The sequence below is a fragment of the Meriones unguiculatus genome, chromosome 21, assembly GCF_030254825.1.
Source record: "Meriones unguiculatus strain TT.TT164.6M chromosome 21, Bangor_MerUng_6.1, whole genome shotgun sequence".
Lineage (NCBI taxonomy): Eukaryota > Metazoa > Chordata > Mammalia > Rodentia > Muridae > Meriones > Meriones unguiculatus.
The window spans coordinates 46,343,364-46,362,176 of record NC_083368.1 but is presented as its reverse complement, the minus strand read 5'-3'; the positions used below and the strand labels follow the sequence as shown (position 1 = coordinate 46,362,176).

At 44.0% G+C, this 18,813-nt stretch overlaps 1 protein-coding gene and 1 long non-coding RNA gene across 7 annotated transcripts in view; both read right to left on the bottom strand.

The window, feature by feature from the left end:
* St7 (suppression of tumorigenicity 7) overlaps window positions 1–18,059 on the bottom strand; it is a 233,144-nt gene extending 215,085 nt beyond the window's left edge. For 2 of the 6 annotated variants that reach the window (XM_060374061.1, XM_060374062.1), the window contains exon 1: window positions 17,684–18,059. In XM_060374061.1, the coding sequence (XP_060230044.1) occupies window positions 17,684–17,834 (151 nt within the window). In that variant the 5' untranslated portion in view covers window positions 17,835–18,059. Of the gene's footprint in view, window positions 1–8,940; window positions 8,960–17,683 lie in introns of those variants that run through there. The other 4 variants (XM_060374063.1, XM_060374066.1, XM_060374067.1 and 1 more) reach the window with 3 other exon arrangements.
* LOC132649746 (uncharacterized) lies at window positions 2,544–8,056 on the bottom strand. The gene is made up of 3 exons (XR_009588262.1): window positions 4,321–8,056; window positions 3,598–3,787; window positions 2,544–3,342 (listed from the first exon to the last, which is right to left on the bottom strand). It is a non-coding gene; the product is annotated as an uncharacterized LOC132649746 (long non-coding RNA).
* Window positions 18,060–18,813: the final 754 nt, after the last annotated feature.

Genomic DNA, 18,813 nt, shown 5'->3' with positions numbered 1-18,813 from the left:
ATGTACAGTGTTACTATCAGGGGAAACTGGGTGTGGAGCATACAGGCACTCTCTATACTATCTTCATAATTCTTCCTTAAGTCTTAAAGTGCTCGAAAATATGGTTAATTCTAAAAGATGAAAGGCAGTATAGACAACTGTCACAAAATGTTCACTTTTTAAAGGGGTTGTGAGCCACCTTTCTATCATTACTAAATCCTACACAGACAGCTTCCTATCCTTTTCTATAAGAGTACAGTTCATCAGAGTTTACATAAATGTATTGAGCAGAATGAGCACTGATAGGAGCGCACCAGATTGTGCCTTTTCACCCTCATCTACTATTCTGTGAGCCACCCTTGGCTTCCTATAGCTACATTTTCTAAGAAGCATGGGAAGTCCTGGAGCAAGGCCCAAATGAACAACTCTACCAGAACTGAAAGTTTTCTTTCTTTTTCTTTTTTATTTATTTCTTATTTATTATAATTTATTCACTTTGTATCCCAGCTGTACTCTTCTCCCATGCCCCTTCCTCAGTCCACTGATAGGGTAGATCCTCCTCCCCTTCCATCTGACCCTAGCCTATCAGGTCTCATCAGGACTGGCTGGCTGCACTGTCTTCCTCTGTGCCTGGTAAGGCTGCTCCCCCATCAGGGGGAGGTAATCAAAGATCTAGCCATTGAGTTCATGTCAGAGACAGCCCCTGTTCCCCTTACTATGAAACCCACTTGCACACTGGGCTACATCTGTGCAGGGGTTATCTCCATGCATGATCCTTGGTTGGCTGGCTATCAGTCTCAGGAAAGACCCGTGCCCAGATTTCTTGGTTTTGTTGCTCTCCTTGTGGAGCTCCTGTCCCCTGCAGGTCTTTCATCTCCCCCTTCTTTCATAAGATTTCCTGCACTCTGCCCAAATTTTGACTATAAGCCTCCGCATCTGCAAGGTAGAGCTTTTCAGAGACCTAAAGTTTTATCTCTTTCTTTGTATTTGTGGTGGTTTGAATAAGAATGGTCTCCATAAGCTCATATATTTGAATGCTTAGTCATCATAAAACTGGCATTGTTTAAAAAGGTTTCAGAGGTGAGGTCCTGTTGGAAGAAGTGTGTCACTGTGAACTGGCTTTGAGGTTTCAGAACCCCAAGCTAGAACCTCTCTGTCTCTGTCACTCTCTCTGTCTGTCTCTGTCTCTCTGTATCTTTGTCTCTCTGTGTCTCTGTCTCTGTCTCTCTCTCTGGATCAAGATGAAGCTCTCTTCTACTTCCTCAGAGCCATAAATATAGTCATGTTCACCACTAAGATGATAATAAACTAAATCTTTGAAACTGTAAGCAAGCTCCTAAAAAATGCTTTCTTTTATAAGTGTTTTCTTGGTCATAGTGTTTCTTCATAGCAATAGAACAATGGCTAAGGCACTGTTCTTTTTTTTTTTTTGAGTCCTCCATACTCTACATAGTATTTTTGAGGGTTAGAGCAAATTTGGCACATGCTTCTCTTTTTTTCTACACTAAATACCTCAAAGCAACAAGAGCAGATTCTACATCTTGATCATCATTCAAGTCCTCTACACCCATACTAAGCACTGAATTCCAGGACTATGACTCAAAGAGTTTATTAATGGACAGAAAGAGGCTAAGGATATTACATAACAAATACCTTTCTACTCTTCAGCAAGTCAATAAAACAATCTGGAAAGAGATTAATAAAGTGAATCTGAAATTATCCGTACAGTTTGTGAAGTTACAGAAAACTTATGAAAGTAGGCAACGGAGTACAAAGAGTCAAGCAGTAAAACTAGAAAACATAATAAAGCTTGTTCATTTTAACTAGGAGTTCCTCAGGTTGTTGTCTTCTACTTCTTAAAATTAAAGAAAAAGAGAAAGCATACAGAGGACAAACATATACAGAGGACATATATAAAGAGAGAGCAATTGTAAAGGGGGAACGTTTCTATTGAAGGGAAAATTACTGATACACTAACTAACTAAAGCGAGAAATCGGGAATTATAGAACAAGGTCAGGTTGAAACTGGACTCTTGGGCACTTAGAATGTTCCAGCACTAATTGATGCTTTGCTCATTTTTTCTCACTTAATCCTTATCACAATCTTATGAGATGTTTAGTACTATTATGGTGAGCTTTATGGTAACTAGAATTAAGATCTTAGAACAGGTAAATTACATGAAGCCATGTTGATTTTTGTTAACATGTAGCTAAGGCGCCATCGGCTTTATTACAGTTCAGCAGTCTGAAAGTGGAAATACTGCAGCAATTAGCAGAAAGACCCAACAGGACTTGATTAGCTAGCAAAGCACACCAGGCCCTAGGGACAGAGACTGCCTGATTAACACTAGTCATTAACAATTGGATCCAAGGAGACAGGAAGATGGGATAGTTGGCCTAGTGAGTACCACCAGCCAGAAGCAGCAGTAGCTCAGAAATAGCTGATAAAAATCTTCAATAAATATTTTAGGGGACTGACACTATCTGCCCACCCTTGCTAACCTTACCTGCCTAATCAGTGCTAAAAAGTTTTTATAAAGCCAAGAATCAAAAATACTCACACATGAATACCATGTTTTAATTAAAATAAAATATATATTATAGGTATAATAAATGGCAGAAACAAAAGAATGTAATTCACTAAAGTAATGATAGCTATATATTTTATGTATTACTTCAATATTATAACAAAAACAAAAAATACTTTATTATTTACTTCATTTTTAAAATATTTTTGTTTATTTTGAGAATTTCACACAAGTACTGTATTTATATCACTTCTACGCCTCTTTCTTCTCCTCCAGTTCTTTTCATGCCCCCTTATTCCTTCTAAACTTACTGATCTCTTCTTTAATTATTGTTGATACACACATGCACACACGCACATGTGCACACGTGCATGCACACAACCTACTGGGTCCATTTAGTGTTGCTTGTATGTACATGTGTTTACAGCTGGCCACTTGGAACTGAATAATCAACAAGGAGACTGTTCCTCAAAAAAATTCTTCCTCCCTCAGAAGCCACTGATTGCTCTTCATCTAGAAAGGGTAGGGCCTTGGAAAATTTCCCCTATCCATGCTGGCGTGTAAACCGGCTCCACCACCATGCAGGTCTTGTTTAAGCAACCACATTGTTGAAAGTCCATGAGAGTAGCATTACTGCAATGTTTAGAAGCCACTACCCTGCAACGGGCATCCTGGTCCTCTGGCTCTTACATCATCTTTGCTCCCTCTTCCATATTGTTCCCTGAATATCAGGCATAGGGGTGATGCTGTAGAAACCTATAGACTGGGAATTCCATAGACTCTTGGTCTCTGCAATTTGACCAGTTGTGTATTTCTGTTCTGTGAAGGTTCTCACCTGATGAAGATAAAAAAAAAAAAAAAAAAACCTTTGGTGAGGAGTGAGTGCTACACTTATATGTGGGCATAGGAGTATTTAGGACACATTGACTAAGGAAAATAAAAGCATTAGGCTCTCCTTTAAGCTCCATGACCACCCCAGCCACGAGGGAGTAGTGGGCTAGGTTTACAAAACCCGACATAAATTCCCACCAACTAAGCAGGTCTTTAATCCAATTACACCGCTGATGGTTATGCTGAGATGTAAGTATACCTCTGGGACTGTTGGAGATCACTTGCAGGGTTGATCACTGTTGTAGTGCAGGCTTTACAGCTGGGTAGGGCCAGCAGTTGCTTTTCTCCTTTAGAAGTTTACGTAACAGCTTCAGATTCTAGAAGAGCAGACAGGCCTCAAGGAAGAGGCTTTCTGATCAGTTCCAGCCAGGTTCCTCCAAGTCATGCATCTAAAGTGTGTGGCATGTTCAGCAATAGGGTCTTATTTTCAAGTTTTAGGAAGCAACTAAAGGCAGTGGCAAAAGCCCATATTATTTTGAGAGTCTCTTGGAACAAAAACTAAAAGGGGGGGGGGGGTGTTTCTCTTGCCTGGCACTGATTTTTTTTTTTTATCCTAGAGTAGCATTGTAACCCCATGTCATGTAACTCTACTTAAACTATATCATATGTGTGCACATATATTTGTAATGAAGCTTATAAAATAATGTGTTTCTGTATGGCTTTTTAAACTACTCTTGGTGAGACAGGCAGTGGTGGTCCCAGCGTTTGGGAGGCAGAGGCAGGCAGATCTCTGAGTTTAAGGCCAGCCTGGTCTACAGACTGAGTTCCAGGACAGCCGGGGTAAATCATCATCATCATCATCATCCGTGGTGTTACTTCTTGCTCCGTACTCCCTCTCCCAGTGTATTACCTACCCTCCCTCCTCCTCAGTTAAGTCATCCCCTTTCTCCATGTGTTCCCTTTCACCCTTCACAGTACTTACATCCTACTCAAGTATAGTATCTTCTAGTTCCATCCACTGACCCACGAGTTTCATGATTTCATTTTTCTTTATAGCCGAATACAACTCCATTGTGTATATGTATCAAATTCTCATTATCCATTCTATGCTGCTTCCATTGCCTACCTATTGTGAAGAGAACAGCACTGAACAATGGTCAAGCAACTGTCTCTTTAATAAGAGATATTTTATTCTCTTATTCCAAAGACAAATTCAGTAAAAATTTGAGAAGTTTAGCCAAGGGGAAAATGTGAGGCCCTGCTGTTAAGGTCAAAGTCTGGCATTACCAGATAATTTCTGAGCCCAGTGCAAAAAATAACAGACTCCCTTGTCAACAGGGCTCCCTCTTCTCTGCCTACTCTGGGGAACCCAAATCCCTACATCCTCTACCTGAGGAATGTCACCTAGTCCTTAGGGAAAAACAGGTTCAACTCCCATTCTCCTGGTACAACCTGTTCAGCAAGCACCAGGAAATTCCTGGAAATACCCCACCCTATGCTAAGGAGACCTTAGCTTTCAGCAAATGATCTTTAACCATACCTGGAGTTTTTCCCCCACCTATAGGATAATTAAGTACTGCATTCCCCTTTCCTGTGCTAGGACTGTGCTACCACATTTACTACTGTGCTCTGGAATGTAATCCTGTGCTGCCACATACAAATGAAATATCACTGGCATCTCTAGCAAATCAATCACATTCATCCCCAAAACCCCTCCCACTGCCCAAGGTTTTAAACTTCCCTGATTCATGAAATAAATGCACGATTGCTCTCTCACTCCATTCCTCCACCATGACCACTGAGAGTGACTCGTTATTTATTCTGGGGAAGGACTGGCTCCCCTCCTCCCTGAAGAGTTCACCATTGGATGCCAGGACTTGACTTATGGCCAGGCAGCCATAAATGAGGCCAGCAGCTGACTGCCAAGGAAGCTTCGGCCAGACCTACATTCCAACTGTGAGCCGACAAAGCATCCTCTGCCATTAGGAGGGCAGCTTAACCGAAGGGCTGCGACACTGCAGTATCATCATCAGTTTTGGAAAGCTGTCTGCTCTCACCGACTTTGGAGTCTGGTACCAGCAATCTCACTAAAATGAGCTAATTGCAACATAGTAGGAAACTCTTTTCCATACCCCCAGGTGAGATCTGGGATCCTTATGCACAGACCTTGCTCTGAGTGCTCTAGCCGCTCCTGAAAGAAGCAGAACCTGAGTCTCTCAGGTTCCATCTGCCCTGGCTGGAAGCCATAGCACCTGGATTGGCCAGAAAGGAGCTCACACTTCCAGGAGTAGAGGGGGAGGGGGTTACTGTAAGCATTTTACTAGTGTCTGTTGCTAATTGGAAAGCTACTTTAGAATGATAATGCAACTAACTTCAAAACAAAGCAACCCCTTCCAAAAAAAAAGTCTCTAACTCTAGAGAACATATAAATCCAGCCCCAAATTGCTTATGCATAACAGCTACTTTTTTATTAAGAAAATGTTCTGACTTCAGGCATTTTTTTTTCTGCTATCTTAAATCGTTCAGCATTCAAAAAAAGTAAACTATTCTTGTTCACTGTGCTGGCTAGTTTTACGTCAGCTGCCCCATGTTCCCACCAGGTTGGCCTGTGGGCAAGCCTCTGATCCATTTCTTGACTGGTGGTTGATATGGGAGGGTCAAGCCTATGTATGGGTGGTGCCACCCCACGGTGGATCATCCCAGGTTCCACAAGAAAGCAGGTGAGCAAGATGTGAGAGGCAGCTCAGAAAGCAGCATCCTCCAGAGGCTCTGTCTGCATCAGCTCCTACCTCGAGGTTCCTGCCATGAGCTCAAAATAAACCCTGGCTCAAAATAAACACTTTCCTTTTCGCCATGGTGTTTCACCACAGTGATAGAGACCCTAATAGGACACTCACTGACCTACAAGTTCCTTTGAAGCTTTTTAAATCTCCACAAGTTTACTCAACACTTCTGAAAGACTAACACTCTTATGGGATTTGGAGATCAACTCAAGAACCGTGTATATAGAGTGTACTTTCAGTTTCCTAAAATTTAGTCAAGGAAACTAAGTGCTCTCTCAGAAGTATGTTGCCCTGTTTTCCTAAGATATATAGTAACCACCTTAAGGTGTAACAGCCAGAGCTGACAAAGTGCTACAAGAGCATACTGGAGCTGTCAGTTTCTTATTTTAGCTGTTCTGAGCCATCCCTTCAGTCAAGTTTCCACCAGGCTCCCTCCTCCCATTCCTACTGAGTTTCTCCAGTGGCTTTTTGTCTAGCAATCATGTGTTCCCTACACACAAGGATGCTTTTTCTTCCCTTACCTGTGAACTTGACTAGTCACCGCCAGGAGAATGCTCTAAGTTTCATCTGTGATACAAATAAGCCCAGTGCTGAGTACTGAGCATTAACAATACCTTTATGGACTAGGAGAAAAGAAAACCTAGGATAGTAAGGTGAAACAAGAAAAGGTCCAGAGTGCCATCAATCTTGGACAGTCTTAAAGATGTGCAATCTAAGTTACTCATCTTTCTAGGAGTCATCAATGGGCAATGAAAACAAACATTAAAAAAAAAAGCTACATTCGTTGCATTCCAGCCCTTCCAAGTACACTAAGGATGTGTAGCCTCACAAAGTCTATACAAACCTCTAGCAATGGGAAGCACTGCATGCCATTTATTCTGTTTCCCTGTCTAATGTAATCAGCAACATTAAGGTGATCAAATGAAGGACTACATAATCAGATGGACACAAAACCAAAAATCCTGCATGTAAATTTGAAGATGGTCAAGACGGTCAGATGATTTGTTTTATCCTGTGACTATCGAAAAGATCAACATATTGAAGCAGGCTCATGTAATCACACTTGCAGATGGTTGTAAATTCTGGGTTCTCCAGGACATTCAAATGGGAACCACTGGAAGTGGGAGAAAGGCCTGAACAATAGTCACAAAGAATATTCAGAAGCTTCCAATGAAATAGTTACATGTGACAAGAGCAACCAAGGTATCATCAGCTTTTTCATATACCCATCTTGACTCTGTTGATTCAGATGAAAAAAAAAAACAAAAAACAAAAAACAACAAGCTCTGCCCACAGTGTGTTTTTGCAACAACAGATGGGTGACATACATTAAAAACAACCAGAGCTGAAAACACTTCAAGTCAGGAAGCAGACATTATGGAATAATAGGCCTTGAATGGAATGCAGATCATAAGCCAGTGTCCAGCAGGGACGCTCCCACTGTGGGGCCCTGGACATGGGCAATTAAAGATGCTACAGTGCTGCTCATGTAAGCGGTGGTTTCCTGAGGCTTATGTGCAATGCCTCTGAAAGCTAGTGCTGGGAAATAGGCCTTATACATCCATTTGCTGCAGTTCTACAGTTCTGCGGTCTACAGTTCTGGATTATAATATTTCGAATGTCTACGGCCATAGTGGGTATATACAGCCCATCTTTGCCTTTGCAACCTCAGCGTTACATGCAGGAAATACTTTGATTCTGAACTTGAACTTATGGCAGAGAGTAATGAGAGCTGACATACACTGCAGTGCGGAGGGATGGCACACACTCCCAAATCTTAAAGACATAAGCATGTTCTGGAGGTATTAAATGTTTATAAAAGAATGAAAAAGAAGCATTTGGGGGGTTGCAAACTGATGTTCCTCCTATGTCACCAATGTTGCTTTCAAGGTAGAGAAAGAACTTGAAGGAAAATAACCATGAACTTAAAACTTAAAGGCAGATTTGGATTTGCATCCAAATCCGTTTCTGACTCAAAGAAAGTAAGCCTTGGATTGAGAAGGCAGAGACGTGCGGTTATCGCTGGGCCGCCCTTGGGTAATGCCCAGCTCCAAGGGCTGTGATGCTGCATTTACCTGGTCCTACAGGGAGAACTGAGAGAACCACTCATTTACCCACTAACTTGGATGTGGATTTCCTGGGTACCTCCAGTGCAAAAACAAAACTAACTATCTTATCCAGCACTTCTCAGCATTTCCAGTCATCTGACCCTAAAAAAACAACTGGCACCTGGCACAGGAAGACCTTGGCTCACCACATTTGCAGCGAGGAAGAGGTTGCCTCCAAGAAGGGCACTGCAGACCAGAGCTCGGAAGCTATAAAAGATGGTGAGGGCCAACAAGGTCATCAATTCTGAAGAACTCGGCTCCAGCTCAGACACTGTGAATCACCAAAGACGGAGTAGACAACTCAGCCTCCTCAAAACCCATGACTACTTCTTTTAGTGCTAAAGGTAGACTAGCATACCGAGCCAAAACTCCGGAGTTTGGGATTGTAGAATGACACTTTGTGGGGAGCTGTAGGACTTGTGGGATGGGGAGAAGCCTCTGCACCCCGACTGAACGGCTGAAAGCTTTGAGGAAGTCTGCCAGTCCTGGAAGGGTGACACCGACAAAAGCAGGCAATGCCCGACTCGTAGGAGAACTTGATAGAGACTAAGGCCTCCTCCTAGTTCCTGCAAGCAGATCACTCTCAAAGCAGTTGTCTGGATATGACAGCTATGTAGAGTTCCTGGTTCTGGGAAGCAGTGAACATCTGGACGCATTGGTGAGGAAGACGGCATACGAGATGACACAGAAAACGAGTGCAAAATAACCGACCTGAGATGTTTGTGTCCAAATAGTAACTGACAGGGGAAACACAGCTTCAAGTTCACAGGCACCTACTTCACAGGCACCTACGTATCCAAATGACTGAATAAACCGACCAGTAGATTAATTATTAATTGAACACAGGTCAGAGTGAATGAAATGGACTAGTACAAAGGTACGCAATGTAGGCTGGCTAATAATCCACACTGCGCCAGTTCACCGAGCTCTGTTCACTGCGTCAGTTCAATGCTCAGTGTTAAAGGCGCCCCGCGTGGACCGCAAAGCAAGCCTATAAATGAGAAGACACCGCCTCCTCCTAGAGAAAGAAAGCTCCTTGTTCTAAACGCAGCACTCCTTTCATTTCTTCACAGCTGATGTTTGTTTTTCCTTATACACAATATTTGGCGTACAAAGGAACACTCCAGTAAAATTATCTACGAAGCAAATCTCTATAATGCCAAAACTATTTTCGTTCAGGCTCCAGGATTTGAGAAACAGTTCCTTAAGTTAGAAATGGGAACAGGCAAACATACAACTTTCGGTGAAATATTTCTAATCACCATGCATTGTATTTCTGTGTGGTGACTGAATGATGCCTGCAACATCATTCTGAAAATTTCCCAAACACACCGTCCTCTATTGCCTACCTTCCATACAGACAAGAATCTTAGCCATGCTGGTAGAGCCCTAGGCTACATCCTGGTGATCTAAGGCACTTTACTTTGTAAACCCCTGTGATTGACGTACCAGGCTATCTTACACAATCAGTTCCCAAGTTACCAATTATAAATCAGCTCCCAAGTTATCAAGTATTGACACTTAATTCTTTACATTATAGTTACAGAAGAGACTAGAATAGTGTTTCTTAGGTTCTACCACTAAAGAATGGATCCAACTAAATCAATTTGTAAACAAGACAAGACAAACAAGGTCCCCATCTTCGTAGGTTTACAGTCACATAGGGGACAATTCGACCGTTATTTATTTGTTATTTGTATTTGGAAATGTACATGTGATACAGGGGAACATTTGTAATTATAATTGCTCATAAAGTCCCTTTCATTTATTGTTTTAAATTCCACATGATTTCATGGTTCTCTAAGTCCATCCTGCATCTTCATGTTTGTGTTTTTACTGTTTGGAAGGACCACTCCCCTGCATCCCCAACTCAGGACCAGAATTATTCTCACTCCCAGAGGCTCAGCTCAGGGGAAACCCCATTGACTTGCTCTGCCCCACTTCACATTATGAGAAAGTGCATTCATATTGTAAACTCCTTATTTTACCTGACACTGACACACTTGTACATCTTTCTCATCATATTACTATGTCTCAGTGTCCTATCCAGAGGCAGCAATGAAGAAATTAATTATATAAGCATAATTTTGTATGCCATATAATTGCATATGTAAATAAATGCATGAGTATACAGAGCACATTTACTGCAATCTAATGAGGTTATATAATGAAATTTATCACACGTTATCAAGATGTTGAGGAGTCTGGCAGAAGAGCAAGGCAGCCTGCCAACAGACCCTACCAGCTGCCTCCCCCCTCCCTTCCGCCCAGATCTCCTGTGGATCCCCCACCTCCTGACCTCTCTCCCTCAAGTCTTCACTGTATCCTGGCCTCCCTGGGAACACACCATCTGAGAAGGTCAGGGAGACAGGCAACCACAGCCACCACACTATGAAAACCCAGAGAAGAAACGAAAACCGAGGAAAAGCAACCACCCAACTAAAACAAACTGGAAATCAACACCTAGACCTTTAATCACCCTGAATCCAGATGCCTGAATGCCATCATGAGAACACCATCAGTAACAGCCAGGACATGCCTTCCCTAGAGCCCAGCTCTCCTACCACAGCAGACCGTGCATATTACACCACAGCTGAAGCACAAGTGAAAGACTTTTAAAAGCCAGCGATATGAAAGAGGAAATGAAAAAAAAATCCCTTAAAGAAATCTACAGAAACACAAACAAACAATTGGAGGAAAGGAATAAATCCCTCACAGAAAACCAGGAAAACACAAACAATTGGAGGAAAGGAATAAATCCCTCAGAGAAAGCCAAGAAAAACAAACAAACAAACAGTTGAAGAAAACTAATAAAACTGCTCAAGACCTAAAATTGGAAACAAAAGCAATAAAGAAAACACAAACTGAGGGTATTCTTAAAATGAAAAATTTATAAATTCAAACAGGAACTACAGAGGCTTCACCAACACAATATAAGAAATGGAAGGGAGAATCTCAGGCAGCAAGATGCAATGAAAGAAATGGATACATCAGTCAAAGAAAATGCTAAGTCTAAAAAGTTCCTGACAAAATATCCAGGAAATGTGGAACACTATGAAAACACCTAACCCAAGAATACTGAAATAAAGGACAGAGAAGAATCCCAGCTCAAAGGCCTAGAAAATATTTTCAACAAAATCATAACAGAAAATGTCCCAACCTAAAGAAGCAGATGCCTATAAAGGTACGTGAAGCTTACAAACTACCAAATAGATTAGACTAGAAAAGAAAGTCCCCTCACCACATAATAATCAAAATACTGAACATACAAAACAACGAAAGAAAATTAAAAGCTGCAAGGGAAAATGACCAAGTAACATACAAAGGCAGACCTATTAGAATTATATTTAACTTCTCAACAGAAACTCAGAAGAACTGGACAGATGTGCTGCCAACTCTAAGAGACCACAGACTACTGGATCTAAGAGACCACTGGGACTACTATATCCAGCAAAATTTTCAGTCACCATAGATGGAAAAAATATGATATTCCACGATAAAGTCAAATTTACAAAATATCTATCTACAAATCCAGCCCTACAGAAGGTTCCAGAAGGAAAACTCCAACCCAAGGAGGTAACTACACCTGTGAAAACAGGCAATAACAATTTTCACATCGGCAAAACCAAGAGAAGAGAAGCTCAAGCACACACACACACACACACACACACACACCCTGCCACCACCACCAACAAAAACAACAACAACAAAATAACAGAACTCAACAAACATTGGTCATCGATATCTCTCCATATCAGCAGTCTCAATTCCCCAATAAAAAGACACAGACTTACAGAATGGATGCAAAAACAGGATCCATCCTTCTGCTGCATTCAAGAAACACACCTCAAAACTCAAGGATTGACATTTTCTCAGGGAAAGCCATTCCTCAGAGAATGGACCTGAGAAGTAAGCTGGTGCAGCTATTTTAATATCTATCAAAATCGACTTCAAACCAATTTACTTCAAAGTATCATTATTTGCAAATGATCTGATAGTATTCATAAGCAACCCTAAAAATTTTACCAGGGAACTCCTACAGTTGATAAACACTTTTAGTGAATCGGAAGAATACAGAATTAACTTAAAAAAAAAATCAGCCCTCCTAAATATAAATGACAAAGGAACTGAGAAAGAAATCAGGTAAACAAAACGTTTGACAATATCCTAAAATAATATAAACTATCTTGGGGTAACTCTGCCCAAGCAAGTGAAAGATTTGTATGATAAAAACAACAAGCTTTGAAAAAATAACTTGAAGAAGATATCAGAAGATGGAAAGATCTCCCATGATCATGGATCCGTAGAATTAACATAAATAAAAATGGCCATCCTCCAAAAGCAACCTCCAGATTCAGTGTAATTCCCATCAAAATTCCAACACTATTTTTTACAGACCTTGAAAGAACTCAACTTTATATGGAAAAATCAAAAAACCCAGGATAGCTAAAACAATCCTGAACAATAAAAGAACTGCTGGCGGTATTCCCATCCTTGGTTTCAAGTTGTATTACAGAGCAATAGTAATTTTATAAACTGAATGGTATTTGCATAAAACAGACACATTGTTCAATGGAACTGAAATGAAGATCCTGACATAAGTTCACATATCTATGGATACCTGATTTTTTACAAAGAACTCAGAAATACACACTGGAGAAAAGAAAGTATTTTCAACAAATGGCAATGATTAAACTGGATGTCTGCACGTACAAGAATGCAAACAGATTCATATTCATCACCCTTCATAGAACTTAAAATTAAGTATTCAAAGACCTCAACATAAAACCAAACACACTAAATCTGATAAAAGAGAAACTGGGGAATAGTCTTGGACACAATAGCACAGGAGAACACCTTCTGAACAGAATGCCGATAGCACAGGCACTAAGATCAACAATTAGTAAGTAGCACCTCACGAAACTAAAAAACTTCTGTAGGGCAAAGGACACCATCAATTGGACAAAACAGCAGCCTACAGAATGGGAAAAGATTTTACCAACTCTACAACTGTTAGAATACTAATATCCAAAATATGTAAAGAACTCAAGAAACTGGATAGCAACAAACCAAATAATATAATTAAAAATGGGGTACAGATCTAAATAGAGAATTCTCTATAGAGTAGTCTCAAATGGCTGAGATACACTCGAATTGCTCATCATGTTTAGCGATCAGAGAAATGTAAATCAAAACTCCACTGAGTTCTCTCTTGCAACTATCAGCACGGCTAAGACCAAAACACCAGTGATAGTTCGCAATGTCAAGTATGTGGAGCTAGGGGAACACCTCTACAGCCACTATGGTGGTTCCTCTGAAAATCGGGAATTGATTTACTTCAAGACCCACCAATACCACTCCTGGGCATATACCCCAAGGATACTTCATTCTACCACAAGGACACTTGCTTATCTATGTTCATTTCAGCCAGGAACTAGAAACAACCTAGATGTCCCTCAACTGAAGAATGGATAAAGATAATGTGGCACATTTACACAATGGAATATTACTCAGCTTTTTTTTTTTTTAAAGCAACTTCATGAAATTTGCGAACAAATGAGATAGAACTAGGGAAAAAAAAAACATTCTAAGTGAGGTAATCCAGACCCAGAAATACAAATACGTAGTATATTCACTTATAAATGGATATCAGTCATTAAGTAAATGATGAGCAAGCTACAGTCCATAGACCCAGAAAGGTTAGGTAAAGGGGAGCGGTCTAGCAGAAACACATGGGTCTTCCTGGGAAGGGGAAATAGAATAGATTGTGTGGTGGACTGGGGGTGGGTGGGGACAGGAAAGGGAGGGTTCAGATGGGGAGAGATGGGATGGAGGGAGGTAATGAGAGGAGTGACGGCTGAAATTGGAGAGCATTTGGTGAGCAGTGTGGACACCTAGTGCAACAGAAACTTCCTGAAATCCACGTGATCTTAGTGAGGACAAGCAATAGTGAGCACGGAATCTCTACTGGCCATCTCTCGTAGTCAGGCAAGGATTCTAGTGGTGAGTTGTTAGCTCTTAGTGGTCCCATGGAGATCCGCAAAGGCTGATGCATGACAGAGGGCTGCTCTCCACAAACTGACAGTAGGGCGACATCCAAAGCCAGGGCAGAGACACTAAATTAAAGGCCTCCACGGGGTCCATCCCCTAGGAAATAGGGAAGTCCCATGGCTGAAAGATTGTAGGAATCAGAGGGGATGGAGGACACCAGGAGAACACAGCCCTCTGAGTCAACTGAGCAGGGCACACATGGGCTCAGAGAGACTGAAGCAGCAAGAACGGGGCCTGTGTGGGTCTGCACCAGGTCCTCTGCGGACACGTTGTAGCTGTTAGGGTGGTGTTTTTGCAGGACTCCTAACTGGGAGTGGATGTGTCTCTGACTCTTTTGCCTGTTCTTGAGACTCTTTCCCTCCTGTTGGACTGCCTTGTCCAGCTTTGCTGTGGGAACTTTTGCCCTGTCTTATCGTAATTTGTTGTGTTGTGTTCTGTTGTTGTCTCTTGGAGGCCTGATTTTTTATTTTATTTTTTCTGACGGGAGATGGACGGGAGTAGATCCAGGGGGAGAAGCTGGGAGGAGTAGATGGAAGGAAAACTGTGGTCAGGATGTATTTTATGAGAGAAGAATCTATTTAAAACCCACACACGTATTGAGAGCAGGCCACGTATCCAAGGAGTCACAGCATTTAAATCCAAGTCCACTCCCTATAGGTGCAGAGCTGGGCCTAGGTCACAAAATTAATGGCTCCCAGTTGCCTCAGACCTCAGCCTTACCTCAGTGGTGAGAAGGCCTGCACCACCTGCAGCAGCTCTACAAAGCAACTCTAGACCCAACAGCCTTTCTGCTTTATCACAGGAGAAGCAAGCACCACAGGACTAAAGAGCAAAATGAGTTGAGTTAGGCTGGGCATGGTGGCCCACACCTTTAATCACTACACTTGGGAGGCAGAGACAGGTGGATCTCTGTAGATTCCAGGCCAGGCAGGGCTACCTCAAGATATCCTGTCTCAGAAACAATCAAAAAAAGTGTATGTGTGTGTGTGTGTGTGTGTGTGTGTGTGTGTGTGTGTGTGAGAGAGAGAGAGAGAGAGAGAGAGAAGAGAGAGACAGAGAGACAGAGACAAAGAGACAGAGAGTTGGATTGGATTGGACCCCATTTAAAGAGCTCCCTGCAAGGACCAGCTCGACCACAGGAGGGCAGTTTCCTCTGAGGTGTGCAAGCTAGCCAGTTCTTTCATTATAGAACACTGCTTCCATGGGAAAGAGAAACTGGCAAGAAAAGGCGGAAAATAAGTTGACAGGAATCTCTGGCAGGCTTCCCACAAGAACGTCTCACTTTCACTTAAAAGGGAAGAAAAACGCCATCCAATGTCTGCCACCGCCTTTTGAAAAACCTAATCTTGGCTGCGGTGGCTCACTGCCACAGTTGGGTATCTCAAGACCTGTGCCAAAGCCTTTCCTCGTCGGCTATAGTCTCATAGAAACCTCAGGGAAAAAATATCAGAAAGGTGAATATTCTCCGAGTGCTTCTCTTTTATGACTTTATGTGCCTCTCCCTTTATGTGCCATAAATGTCAGAATGTGCCAGAATGTCGTAAAGCCCCAAGACAAACCAAGGTCCTGTACCACAGAGAAAAAACGCCTCTGCATGGTATCTCGGAAGGCACAGACAGACAGCCTGGCCCAGCCAACATCCAATCTTCTCAGGAGTCTCAGTTAGAAATGTCCCTATGCAAACCATCTGTGAGAAATGCCAGGTCTACCTTTGCTTGGGGTGGGGGAGATCCCAATTATCTTCCAAAGAAAACACCCCTCTTCTTAACAGCTACCTTGCACCTGTCCTGTGAAAAGAGTTAGTGTGTGGCGCGCTGTGCACTGCAATACAATTCCGTATGGATGACTATTTAACCTGCTTTAAGCAAATGCAGCATACAGACATGTGTTCTGAAATATGTGTGTTATCCAAAATGTTTTAAGTCTTTAAAACATTCTACAAGAAAGTTTCTGAGAGGAAAAAATTTGGGTGTGCCTTCCAATAAATAGGTGATCAACATATTTAAACTTTAAAAGACAGGCCTTTGAGCCCAGACTCTACCCCTGTTGAGAGTCACATGAAAATACCTTACCCTAAAGCAGTGTTTCTCAGCCTCCTTAATGCGGCAGCCCTTTAGTACAGTTCCTCATGCTCTGGAACCATGAAATTATTTTTGTTGCTACTTTCTAACTGCGATTTCGCTTCCAGTAACGTCAAATATCTGATGTGCAAGCCCCCAGGTGTTCTGGAACCCACAGGTTGGGAATCCCTGCCCTAAGGCAAGGAAGGCAGTAATGTGCCAAGCAGCCACGCTACCCGATAAAAAGCCAAAAATGGGGGCTCTGTGGAATAATCAGAGCCAAAGAGCATCCCCTACAGAAGAGCGAGCTGATTCTGCATGCAGAGCCCTGTCTGACGCCCAGACGCAGAGGATACTATGAAGCAAACGCATCAGCAAGCCGCTCGCGTTAAAGAACGCTAGTCGCGTTAAAAGCTCTTGTGCAAACAAAATGAGTCCACTGTGGCAAGCGTCTAAAAGGGTCCACCTCCCAGCCGCCCCCAGCCCCAGTTACGATGCCGGGAAATTCATTTCCAACGCTGGTCTTGCAGACTGTGTAAACTAAACGACAGAAGACGGACCTATGTGGATGTGTATCTGTTTCTGTAAATAAGTCAGAACTATAAAGACTTCCCAGAGTCGTGGGGTGGGGGGGTGGGGAGGGATAGGTGTGTATCCACCTCGACTCCGCGATAATTTGCAGACTAGAAGGAGCTGTAAACGTTCCTTCAAAGTACTTTTCTGTTTCTGGATTCTCTCTGGAGTGCTCTCGGCCCGAGTTTACCCCTCCGTGACTTTTAGCAACTGGGGTGGTAGCTGGCTGCAAGTCTGTTAAGACCATAATCGCCACATGCACTCGCGTCTAGCCCGTCGCGTTTTGGGGGGGGGGGGGAAGAGAGAGAGAGAGAGAGAGAGAGAGAGAGAGAGAGAGAGAGAGAGAGAGAGAGGGAGAGAAAGAGCCCAGCGGAGAACAGGAATACTTCATCCGGGGGACGTCCGAAACGCCAGGTCCCCGCGCGTCCCGGTGTCCCCCCGGACATTCTCCCGTCGGGCGACCTGACACATCACCCACGCCCCTAGCAGGACCGACGGACGTGCCCTCCGAGCCACAGCACAGCGACCCCCTCCGAGCGCGCGCCCACGGCCCCGGGGCCACGCGTGGGCCCTCGCGGCGCCGCCGGGAAGCGGGTCCCACGCTCGAGCCCCGGTTGGGACCCGGGAGCTCTCGGGGCCCGGCGGAGGGGGACCCCCGGGGACGATCCGCCGCTCCCCCTCCACCCCACCCCCCGAGCGCGCGCCCCCGCGCCCCCCGCGCTAACTTTCTCCCGCGGCGGGGGAGGGGCGGCCGGGCCGGGGCGGCTGACCTGTGCTCAGGTTGTCGTGGATCCTCAGGGGCACCCTCAGGACGTAGACCAGGAAGAGCACGAGGAAGAACCACACGGTCCACAGATAGGTCCAGGACCACACCACGCACGACTTGAGCTGCTCCAGGAAGCCCGCGGCCGCCTCGGCCATCTTCCGGCGCCGCCGCGGCCCTCCGCTCGCCGCTCGCCGCCCGCCGGGCTGCTCCCCTCCCCGCCCCCCCCCCCGGGCCGAGCCTCGGCTCCGGCCGCCCGCGGCCCCGGTGCCCGCCCGGCCGCCGGGATGCGGCGGGAGAGCGCGCGGCCTGCGCCCCGGGCCCCCCGCCGCCGGTGGCCTTGGCGCCGCGGTCACGTGGGCCCGGTGCCCGCACACTCCCGGGCCATTTGTACTTCTTATACTAGTGTTTTAGGACGACGGCCCGGGCGCCGCCGAGGCAGCCACTGACGTAACGGCTCGCGCGTGGAGTGCGCTGCCCCGAGCCGGGCGTGCTCCACACTTTGTAAGGTCTGGAGGTGGCGGAGGGGGGGAGGCTGCAACAGTTGCCAGGACCCCCCCACCCACACACACATCCCTTAGGTAGGGAAACTGAGGCACAGCCTGCTGCTCTGTCTACCTTAAGGTGGAGCCAGAACGCAGTCGCAATCAACAAGAGTTCCAGGAGGCTGCCTCGTGGCTCTGTTTTCTCTCAGGACTGGGGCTTAAAGGCCTCAAGAAATCCACAAAAGCTGGAAGAGATGCGCTCCTGGTCAGCAGGCCTGAAGAGAAATCTCCCTGTTTGCCTTTGTTCTAGCTTCTGTTGTGTTTTGTTCTCAAGCAACTCTGTGAAGGGTTTCCCGAAGAAACTGACAACATACATTATTTCTTTATCCTGTTTTTCAAGTGATCATCACCCAATCAACTCTTTGACTTGTTTTTTTGTTTGTTTGTTTGTTTTTGTTCAATATAAATATTCAATATATACATATATGCACATATATATATGCAATTCCCAAGGATAAGTTTGGCTACTGAATAAATAAATAACACATTGTGAGCATTTTTCCCACGGCTGAATAAAAGTGTGTTTCATACAAGGCTTCAAGATGACATCTCCAAGTCTGTCTCTGTCCATAAGCGACTTGACTTTTAATGC